This window comes from Amia ocellicauda, chromosome 19 (assembly GCF_036373705.1).
Source record: "Amia ocellicauda isolate fAmiCal2 chromosome 19, fAmiCal2.hap1, whole genome shotgun sequence".
Lineage (NCBI taxonomy): Eukaryota > Metazoa > Chordata > Actinopteri > Amiiformes > Amiidae > Amia > Amia ocellicauda.
In genome coordinates, this window is record NC_089868.1 from 15,701,155 (window position 1) to 15,712,875 (window position 11,721).

The following is an 11,721-nucleotide window of genomic DNA, read 5'->3' on the forward strand; positions in this document are numbered from 1 at the left end:
ACTAAAATTGTAGTACAAATAATGATGTTGCTGTAAAAAAAAGGCAACAGAAATTGGCAAAACATTTCATTTTCTCATACTCTACTATATATTGTGTACTTATTGTCACATACCCTGATACGTACTGTGCATTTGCCTTGAAAGGGTACACATTGACACAGTCTGGCTTGGGCTTTGAGTTTCAGGACACGGCTGTACAAAATCAATATGACGCAGCAATTCTCCACATGCGTAGACCCGTGTCGTTGGGGTTTTTAATTAAATGACTTGCAGTAGGAGGTTGGTACAGACAGCATTCACAGTATGTTACTATATGGAAATGGCCCTTAAAACAACAACAAACATAGTAAAATAATATAATAATTAATCATGATAAAGGAATACCTGTTTTTTTTTTTTTGTTGCATTTACTCTTCAGTTTCCTTTTAACTGACTAATGGGGAATATAATGTAATGTTCCAAAGAACAAACAGTTTCTTAAAGCATAGCCTGACAGTGCTAACAAATTATTATTTGTTCTAGCATGTCATATCAGTTATTACTCAGTATCCTGACATCCAAAGACAGAGGAAACAGATAAGGGAGAATGCTAACCTACCCAGCCCACTCTGTGCTATTTATAACAGCTGCCTGCCATTTCAGTTGTATTACATAGAGTTCATAATGCTCTTGGTAAACCATATTGAGGACAGTATCAGACTAATAAAGGAAACAGGCACAGGCCTATACAAGATAACATCTTGCATGCCATTGCCCAGAACTCCTACACTGTAACATATGTTTATGCTTTTCAGTGTGTATATACACAGGCTAATGCAGTCAGAGTTTGCATATTTAGGCACAGGGAGCACTACTTACATTATTGAGTAGTGCACCACCTCATGGCAGAATATAGTAAACTGACTTGCTGTCTATTTTCAGTGTGGGAATACAGGAAGGTGACTGATCTCTTTGTAGAGTATATGTTAATAAGTGCCTTTCATGTAAAATGTATTTAAAACTAAAAAGGGAAAGCACTCATGTCACTGACATTCTTTAACATTTTAACTTTTAGCACTGAAAAGCAATGTTTGCATACATCCAGAATGTTTGATTTTACTAAACAAATATTTTTAAGGCATTTTATTGACTTATCCATAATACAGAATCCAAATAAGTAGGCCATATAGTGTTACACTTTAGGCTTCGTCTGAGCTTCTTGTTGAGTATTGAAAGTTCCCAGGGTCTGAGATGCTTTAACACATCTGTGGCCTGTTGAAAATATGTAGATCTGTCATCAGCAAACCTCAGTATTAGATTTCAACAAACCATGTAACTTCAGGAACACCAATAAGAGTTTGTCATTATACAAAACACATTATACTGCAGATAAACTATACAGTTTACAGGACAGTTAACTGTACAGAGAGAATATGCAGTCATTTGTTCTAATTGCATCACATTAGAATATACAAAAATATACAATCATGTTAAATAAAATAAATAAATGAATGAATACAACTGGTGGACAAGAACCAACACAAAATGTTCTTGTAGACATCAAAAAAAATACTTGGTTTAATTTACATTGCAGCATGCATTTTTTGTTAGATTTTTTATGTTTTAAAAATAAACACAATATAGATAAAAAATATAAATTGCACATTTTTTGTAACATGTCTGTTAACCATCAGCACTGTCCACACATGGGGGAAAGTCTGGTGCCGAGACATTAGTTTGCCTCCAGTCCTTTTAAGACACCGGTAGATGGCGTTTGAGAACGTCCTTCGCGTTGGTAGGGAGACTGTCCGGAAAGGTCACGTCAAATTCCACTATGAGGTCTCCTCTCTGGTCGGGATTCTTGGGAAATGGAAGTCCTTGACTAGAAATTACCTTTCTCATGCCAGGTTTGACCACATCGATAAACTTCATATTAAATGATTTTCCCTCTAACGTTGGCACGGTGACCGAACAGCCACATAAGGCCTGAAAAGCAGAAAAAAAAACAATCATAATGGAATTATATATTACAATTTATTTTGTCTTCTATGATGCTCTTAAAATATGCATCGATCTGATTGTCTCCTCATTTTTGGTTTGATCTTTGAAGCATCATTTTTGTGAAGTACATAGTGTCATACTTACAGATACACGGCATTGTTAATAGTAAAAAGTGCCGCTGCAGACTGCTTACAAAATAACATGCTCAGAACAGACTGCAAACATATCAGTTCTAGGCATATAATAGGATGTAACAGAGATAATGAATGACTTTCCAACATGGGAATAAAATAATCTGTCCCTCCGTGGCTTTCAAAACTGAGAAAAGAGACAAGGCACATGAATGCAAAGCAATAGAAGCATCCAGGCTAATGCAGAGTCCAAATTTATCTCTGTCTTGTACAAGCCTCCAGAGGGTTGTACAAGGAGCCATAAATATAGCTATAATCATTATTGCCATTTACAGTCAGAAACTTTGTATGAGTGTATTTTGTAGGAGGGAAAACTTTTATGTACTTGATATTTGGTTACAATTCATGTTTTCTGAGACAGAGTATAAAACTGCTTACAGCAGGGGAGAACAAGGCGATGTTGCCGTCTTTTTCTTTTTAATACCATACCTATGTTAGCTCGTTTAATGCCTACATGAACTAATAAATCAGCTTTCAAGATCTTTGCTAGGGATTAATTTAGAAACCAGTACAAATAATATTTACTTCTCAATGACAGAAAATCTTCATGGCAAAGCTAGCTAGACAGTGACTCATTCAAAGGCTTTTCTCCAAAGCTATCTTTCTCTGAATGTTACTTTTGTAAATGGATGAAAATCAAGCATTCGATGGTGTATGTATTATATTTCTTTAACATGAACATAGTTTAGAAAAATCTCACGTTGTGACATAATACAAACACAGTCATTTTGGTGTTAGTTTGAGTACTGAACTTCTACCCACCTGTCGTAAGGTGACCCTCACAGGGAACACGATATTTGACCCCTCCCTCCTGTAGTGTGTATGAGGTTTGTCCTTAATGACAAAGACGATGTCCGCAGGGATTGTATTGGGCGACTCGTCTCCCTCTCTGGGGAAGGTGATTTTGGTGCCCTCTTTCCATCCCCTCTTGATCTCGATGGTGAGTATTTTGTCCTCTGTTCGCATGGTCCTGCCATCAGGGTTCAGCCTCTTCCTGGAGATCTTCATCCTCTTGGTGCAGCCATTGAAGATCTCCTCCAGGGACACCCTCAGCTCATGATGGATGGCGGGGTCCTGCTTGCGTCTGACCTGCCCCAACCCCATGTGTCTGTCCCGCGGGAAGCCGTTCAGGTTGAAGCTGCTGAAGGAACCGAAGGGATCTGAGTCCACCTCCATATCCTCCTCATCCCGCCCGTTGGCCGCCTTCCTCCCAAAGAACATTTCGAAGGGATTGGAGCCTCCAAAAAAGGCGGCGAATGTAGCATGGGGGTCTCCATGGAATGTGTAGGTGTAATTCCCTCCCTGCCCGTCACAACCTCCTGCCCCTCCTTTAAGACCTAGCACAGGAATGAAAACACAGAGCTATTGGTTTCCCCCCATCACACAACACCACCCCTGCCACCGAGGGCACTGTCACCATCATCTGCCACTACATTGTACGATATCTGTGTCATTCTGAAATGAGTTTGTTGAAAATCATGACAATAATGTATGAATCAAAAGATATTTCAACCAATACACAGAATAAAATGGGAATGCTTTTCAAACACTGGTTGCTTCTATGAAATAGTAAATACAAATTCAGAGTCTATGCCTTTTTAGTCACAAATAAGCATTTTATCCCAAATAATGACAGCAAACGTAGGTGCATGTAATTTTGAAGGTTTTTGCCTTCCGGGGCTTGAGATTTAAAGCAGTTCCAAAATGCAGATCCTTAAAAGGAAAGTGTTTCCCTTTCTATTCTGCGTGGGATTTGCAGAAAGGATTGATGAGGTTGTAAGGGATGACTGTCTAGCCAATCGGGTAACAATTTCGGCATGTCGACATATGAAATCTTTATATATGTTTAGTATGGGCAGTTTTTTACTCATGTATGCGACTTTGTGTTATGGGTCTCATTAAGATATCCTAATGGTTTTCCTCTCAAATTAATGGCAATAAAATCCTAAATTCGAAATGAAGTTACAACTATAGAGCACTTAATGATAAACAAGAAACACAGAAACAAACCACACCAACATAACCTCTGGGATAGAAGTGTATCTCAAATATCAGTCCTAATAATGTTGAGACACAACACATACACTGGTCCATGGAGCTCAGCCAGATGTCTCCTTTTACTGGAGCTAAATAGGGAACATTACTTTGATCCTTCTAGATTCTTCTCGACGATTACATGTATCGTTTCCATAATTATTATAATAATAGTATTGACATTTTGACAACACTTGCTTGATTTAAAAACTTAAACATCAATACTATATATACTATATATACAGTATACATATATATATATATGATGCAAATAGCTCTGTCTATACCCTATAGAAGTAGCAAATTACATTCAAAATCATGATTCCCTCCTCAACAGGACATTGTCCAAGAAAATGAATCACTTTACCTTCTTCTCCGAATTGGTCGTAAATCTCTCTCTTTTTGGGGTCGCTGAGAACTTCGTATGCCTCTGCGATTTCCTTAAATTTATCTTCTGCATTGGCACTCTTGTTTTTATCTGGGTGCCATTTCAGAGCCTGCTTTCTGTATGCTTTCTTGATGTCTTCGTCCGCTGCTCCTTTCTGTATTCCCAGTATTTTGTAGTAATCCTTCCCCATTTTCGTGCGCTACCGGGAGCCCGTATGCAGGCAGATCTGTTTCGCCTCCACAGTAATGCACCCGGCGACAGGGAAACGCGGCTCTTATAGACAGGGATGACTGCTCTTTTATATAACACCTATGGGTGGTATAAGGATGACAGCTCTTTCATGTGGGGAGAGTAAAGCGTGGCTCCACACTTCAGTCCTTGTGTTTCCCCTCTGCTGCCACCTTTAAATAGCCATCGCCCGCCCTGTGCTGGTGCCACTGGAATCCAGCAGCTCTTTCTAGAAAGTTGGTACTGAAACACGTCATTTCCCATATAAATACAGCTGACCTCTTCTTCACATACAAAGTCCCAGTGTTTCCATTCTATAGCACCACTGGGTGACTGTTTTATGGTTTGATTTGGAGATTTGCAAGTGTTTTGGGAATATTCATAAACGTTTGAATTGAATCGAATGAAATAGAATTCAAGTATGTATCATATCATAAAATAGGCTATTATTTCAAAATCTCCATTCCATCTTCCACTCATATGTCGTTTTTTCCACCGTTGTAAAGGCCATTGCCCTGATCATGTTCATAACGGGTGACCCTTCCATAGTAACATAATAAGGCATATATATTTAACATGAACTTATTTAACTCATTCATGATACATGCACTCACCAGAAGAGATTTTGATAAACAAAGGCAATTTGGGATTTCAGCTAATCAGAGTAAAGTCCCCCAAGGGTTGGGATCATTAGTCCAGCAGTACCAATGGGCATTGTGGGCTACTTGAAGTAAAAAATGTGTTTGGCCTAGGGGAGCAGGGCTGATCCATGAGAAGCCAATTGGAAATCAGATTGGCTATTAAGCAATGGCAGTCACTTCCTTTTGGTCCAGATTCTGACTGCAGATTGACCAGAGCACAACCTTCCTGTGAAATACAACATTGCCTTTTCATTTTATAACAATTAGATTGTTTCAATTAGTTTTGATTCCATAATTGCACAGTGTTTGCGACAATGAGAATGACTGAAACTCACACAATTTCTTAACCCATAAACTGAAAGTACACCTGAGTCAATTTGACAGTCCAGGACCTAAGCCAAGCCTTACAGTTTGGTGTCACACCTTAATCGTCACACTCAGCCTAGTGAATTTTAGTTTCGGTGTCATGGAGCCTCAAGTGAGAATTAGCCTATAAATTAAACTTCACAACATCCCCTTGCACCCTAATCCATATAAATTAACCCTGGCTTAATCCCATACTGCAGTTAACCACATTTCACACTGAGCTGGACTGATAATGACTCATTTCACAGCTGACACTTTCTAGCATTTCCAGGCAGATAAAACCACTTGTGCATTATGCTAATTAGCAGTTTTCGAAGCATGAGAATATGACTAACAATATCTCATAGATAATCTTAATGTATGGGCATTATTTTTCTAACCTTGAATGGGGTGAAGATATCGTTATAGTGCCACCTGCTGTAAACTAGCCAGTGAAGCCTTGGACAGAGATGCTGTTGACTGAAGATGCTGCAGCTCTGAAAACCTACTGCATCCAGCCTCTGACTGCGAGAAAATGACTCAGCATCCACCCGATAAATGGTACCTTTACAACCTCTCATATCTACACTTGATGTGCAAAGCAAGATGAGCATCATGTCATGAATCGTGTTTCCTTTTTCAAAGCATGGATCAGTTCCGCGGCCTGTTCCTTAAACTAGACAAGAATAAGGATGGGTTTATTGCCGTGGAGGAGCTGCACAAAGAAATGACGAGAATCGGAGTTTTATCCGCAAATGAGAAAGCTCAGGTAATAATCTCCTGCGACATGATTTAGCGCTCACTAATTCAACAAACATGATCCCCATTGATACAATCTTCTCTAATGTATCTGTAGGATTATGTCTAACAGATGTATATGGATGTAAGCTACTAAAGGTTTTTGCATTCTTGTTTTTTTTGTGTTTGTTTTTTGGTGAGAGTAAATTAAGCTGATTTTTGTAATACCTTCTGTTGTACAATCCATCACCTTGCCTTTCAGTCCATAGTAACCAGCTATGACCGAAATGACGATGGCCGTCTAGATTATGACGAATTCTTGGTTTACATGATGGACAGAGAAAAGAAGTGGAAACTAAACTTTCAGATCCTTGACAAAAATAACTGCGGTGAGCGCACATTAAATGTTATACAACTTGCAATGATATCCAATATTTGTACATTCAAACTCACAGATATTTTAGACGTTTCAACTTGCTCTATGTGGAAAATACTTAGTGTTACTCAGCTGGTTTCAAATAATGTATTGAATCGGTAATTCTTACTTAGTGTAAGCCCTTAATTCACTGATTATTTACATTTTTCATTGTATTGCATCCTATTAAACACGTGGAGTTGGCAATTTTGATATGATCATTCAGTGCACTTGACATCTAGAACTGGGAGAGTGACTTGTTTTAATTAATTCTGAATTAAGGAAATCATATAAATAACTGAAAGCACAAAAATGACAAGAGGGGACAGGGCCTGGGAAAAAAATAAATGGACTTGACCCCTGTAAACACTGTTTCAAGGTCTCTTGTATGTAGGGTATATACACACTGTGTGATCTTTGTTGCTAGAGCAAATAGTGCACAGTGGTTTGATCAGTCACAGCCAGGAAATCAGAAAAGTGGTTGTAGTTCAGGTTTCATTCAAAACCTACTCAAAGAGAATCACACTTAATAAGAACGTCCACAATTCAATCTAAGATTTCTCTTGAGCTTTTGCTCCAGTTATGCTAAATATCCATCCGGTCTTTTGCTGTTTTATATTATATGCTGTATTAAGGAGACTCATTGCACTATACAATCCAAACAGAAATGTTATAGAGAAAATATTCTATTCTAATCTCATATATCTGATACAAGTCTAAAGTCAAGCATCTTGTATTCTGTCTATGTTTTAACCCACTAGTACAGCAATATTGTTTCATGGTAGAACAGGACTTAGATTTTACTACTCCCTGTAAATCCAGATCCAAAGTGTAAAGGTTATAGGTCAGTCAGATAGAGATTTCTGTGAATTGTTTTGTATTAATCTCCATTTATTTTCTGTTACTAGGCTTCATTGACCAGGAAGAGATCATACATTTGTTTAAGGAGTTAGGAGTGGTCATTTCAAAGCCACATGCAAAGAAAATAATACAAATGTAAGATTTGTTTTCGTGCTTTTTGATTAATGAATATCAAAGTACAATAAGCTGCTAACTTGTCTCTGTGCTCCATTTGTGATCACCTTGAAGAGATTACTTTCTTATTTCTTAAAGGATGGATAATGACAACTCCATGACAGTGGACTGGAGCGAGTTTCTGCAGCACATAATTCTGAATCCGGCTGAGGACATAGGAGAGCTGGTTTCTTCATGGAAACGCTGCATGGTAAAGATTTATATCAAAGCTTTGGTTTATGAATGTCAAAAAAGTGAATACATTACTATATTGGCCAGATTTTCAATCTGTCTTGCTCCGTGCTGCTGCAGGATTGGTCCAGTGTATAACAAAACCGTGACAGACTACGATATTGTGAATGTTGAATACACAATGCACCAACAGTGTACTCCTCATGCCCACAGGTATTTGACGTTGGTGAAAGTCGATCTATGCCAATGGAGTTTACACAGGAAGAGACTGACTCCGGAGCCTGGAAGTATATTTTAGCTGGAGGGCTATCAGATGCCGTGTCCAGGACTGTCACTGCACCCATTGATCGATTGAAAACTCAACTTCAAGTAACTGAATACATGCTGCTTTTTATATATAATGAGCAGATTGAATAACACATGTTTTTGAGGGTGTACTATTGTATTATACATACCAGTAACTTTTAGCCTAACTGGAAAGTCAATGTCCAAAGCATCGTATAATATATATGAGAATAAAAGAGGGATGTGGTGATTTTAAATGCTGTATTTAGAGAAGGTCTCCAAGATTAAATTATTATCTTTGTGTAGGTGTATGGTTCCAGTGCACAGGGGTTCAGAGGGATGAGAGCTGGTGGTATCAAGTCTATGTGGCAGGGGAATATAGCGAATGTGTTGAAGGGAACTCCACAGTCAACTCTCCAGTACGTCATATATACTCAGGTTTGTTGTTGCGTTTGTTACATAATAGGATAATGACATAATAGGATAGTTTCACATTTCAAAGGTGTGCTTTAAAGTAAGGTAATGTAGAGATTTAACACATAGTTTCTTGTTCAGTGTAAACAAACCATACCATTAAAGTAGAAGACATTCTACCTCTGTGGTAGAGGCTGTGTTAGACTGGATATCAGAAAACTTCCAGTTGCCACTGTTATCATTCTTGTATTAAAGTGTGAGTACAGTATGTGAAGTTTAATTGGGATAGTCAAAGAAAGCTGATTATGTATGATGGGTGATATGTTCTTTTTTTAAATGTATGTAAAGACTATACTACACGGTTTTGATATTATTTTGTTGTTACACCAGAACATGCAGAACAATTGACTACCCTGCTGTAATGTGTGTCTTCTGCAGATGAAGCATCTTGGTAGTGTCTCAGAAGACAAATTGACTATCCAACAAAGGTTTGGACTTGGCTGTGTATCCGGCGCAGCGGCACACGCTGTGTTTTATCCCTTAGAGGTACAACGGAACAGCGGGAGACCTGCTCACGCCACACAAAATATCACCGTGTTCCTGGGTCTATACACAAGTACTTCAGCTGTCAGGAATAACACGCCTACACACTGAAAAAATACATTTTAGCACTAAATATGCAGCCTCCTAATAAGGAAGCAATTTAATACCTAAGGATATGACACAAAATGTGTAAACTGACACAGTTGTTATATGATTGGAAAGAAGTACTAGAGAGAACAAAAAAAGTTTGTGAAATATAGTAGATCACACAGTAAACTGAAACAGGGGATGTGGGTACATGTACTTTCTGATGAAAAGCCTGAAGGAGATATTCACTCTGATTGGAGCTCCTGGTTGTCATGCCAATTTGGCTGCGTTTCCCTGAAGTGGGCGGCAAAGAAACAGAACAGCTGACATTTGAGTATCAGTAGCAAGTTGGCCCGTTTATGTCATATCATGTCGTCCTACTGATAACTGAGTCATGCATTACAGACATAAGAGTGATAGGTGTGCAAGTTCAATTCCTGTATATCTGAATTACCTATAATATCCAGTGTGTTTAATTTGATGGGATTCAATTTCAATTTCAGTGTACAGAGTATGTTTTTGTAGTTATTTATACTTTTGGAATTTGATAACGAATTTCTGAATGTCAAGCACACTGCAAACATTTAAAAAAAAAACGATCCCTGCCAAAACACTGAAGTTACATTGCTTCCTCTTTCAGGTTATAAAAGTCAGCCTGAATCTTCAACCGGCTGGTACATACACAGGCCTTGTGGGGTGTGCAAAATCCATTTACCAACACGAATCAATAGCTGCCTTTTATAGAGGTTTTAAGCCGAGCGTAATGTGCATGATACCCTATGCAGGCGTGGAGTGTGCAGTTTATCATGTAAGTAGCCTACAGATCCTCAAAGTCCTTAAACTAAACAAATCTCAAAAACTTTACTAAGATTGATGGTTTCTTCTCTATATTTCCTTTTCCTTTGATCACAGTCCATTATGAACTGGGCAAAAGCAGATCCAGCCAACAGCAGTGACTCAAAACTGTTCTGCTATAGCTTCGTTGCATTTGCTTCTGGACAGACTGCAAGTTACCCTTTGGCAGTGATCAGAACTCAGCAACAAGCTCAGGGTAAGAGATTCATTCAGCATAGCAATTTCTACAGCCGAGTTTCATTAAACTGTTTTCCAAACTGTATTTGTAAGACATGAAAAAAAAACAATATTTATATTGATCAGGTATTTTCTTCTGTGTTTACTTCTCTTTCAGCTATTACAAAAACACAGTACAGTACCTTTGAAGCACTTAAACTCAGCTATGTGAATCATGGGATTAGAGGATTTTACAGTGGAATGGGCGCCAGTTTCGCGAGAGCATTTCCTTGTGCCATTATAAACTATACCTTAGCATCCAAACTGGAAGTTTTGTTTTCCCTTTCATGATGAATCCTAACATGTAAATTGTACATATTGATTTTTTTTTTTTTTTTTAGTTTTTATGTTTTAACAAGCATTATTAAAAAGGTCTTCCACAGCAATTACAAATCTGCAGTGTAAATTATGTATGTACATATGTATTTATTGTAACACCATCGAGGGTGTTGGGGGGCACAGTATGGTGTAAAGGACAGTGCATTTATTATGTACAGTGCCCAGTCAAAAGAAAAAAAAAAAACATATTCCACTTCCCTGTTTATAAACAAAATACTAACAAACAAACAAAGCCAATAGTCCTAATCACAAATCCACAAGCAAAGTCCAAGTCTATAGACAAAAGGTTGATTACCATTCCCTGGTGCTGTACACTCCTTGGGATCTAAAGCAGGGTGCTTTACCTAACAATAAGGGTGAGCCTGCTCATTTTCTTAAGCATGACCTGGTCTGGTGGTTCCAAGCATTGATTCAACCCTTCTGGGAGATGTAGTGGCTTTCAGGGTGGCCATTTTGAGCCCCACTGTATGTATGTATGCACATATATATTTATTTGTTTATGTTAACCAGTATAAGCAGGGAAACCACTCCACCGTCCCATCAATCCACACTGGCATGTCCTCCCTCAAGCATCTCCACAAACCGATTTTCTCGTTGAGGGAAGTAGTGAAGATTCACCATGCTAGCCAAATGGGTTGGTGGTTGAAGGAGTGTGAATGGTGATTAAACAACAAAGCTGGGTGTTGTCAGCCCCATTCTCAAGTCATCTGAACTCCAACTGCAGGCACAGTATTCTTGAACTTTCTGTCATATTCTACATTAAGTTTGTTAAACCATTCAAAAATATATAAATGTAGTATTTTTAAGTTAAACTTT

At 38.3% G+C, this 11,721-nt stretch overlaps 2 protein-coding genes across 2 annotated transcripts; one reads left to right on the forward strand and one right to left on the reverse strand.

Moving 5' to 3' along the window:
* Positions 1-219: 219 nt before the first annotated feature.
* Positions 220-6,066, reverse strand: dnajb4 (DnaJ heat shock protein family (Hsp40) member B4). Its single transcript, XM_066692234.1, has 3 exons — positions 4,573-6,066; positions 2,934-3,508; positions 220-1,965 (listed from the first exon to the last, which is right to left on the reverse strand). Exons 1-3 carry the CDS (start codon positions 4,781-4,783, stop codon positions 1,732-1,734), a joined length of 1,020 nt encoding a protein of 339 aa, XP_066548331.1. The 5' UTR covers positions 4,784-6,066; the 3' UTR covers positions 220-1,731.
* Positions 6,067-6,068: 2 nt separating this feature from the next.
* On the forward strand, positions 6,069-11,045 carry slc25a24l (solute carrier family 25 member 24, like). Its single transcript, XM_066692233.1, has 10 exons — positions 6,069-6,576; positions 6,808-6,934; positions 7,869-7,956; positions 8,074-8,185; positions 8,380-8,535; positions 8,758-8,889; positions 9,304-9,411; positions 10,136-10,303; positions 10,408-10,546; positions 10,685-11,045. The coding sequence occupies exons 1-10, from the start codon at positions 6,454-6,456 to the stop codon at positions 10,855-10,857; spliced, it is 1,326 nt and encodes a 441-aa protein (XP_066548330.1). The 5' UTR covers positions 6,069-6,453; the 3' UTR covers positions 10,858-11,045.
* Positions 11,046-11,721: the final 676 nt, after the last annotated feature.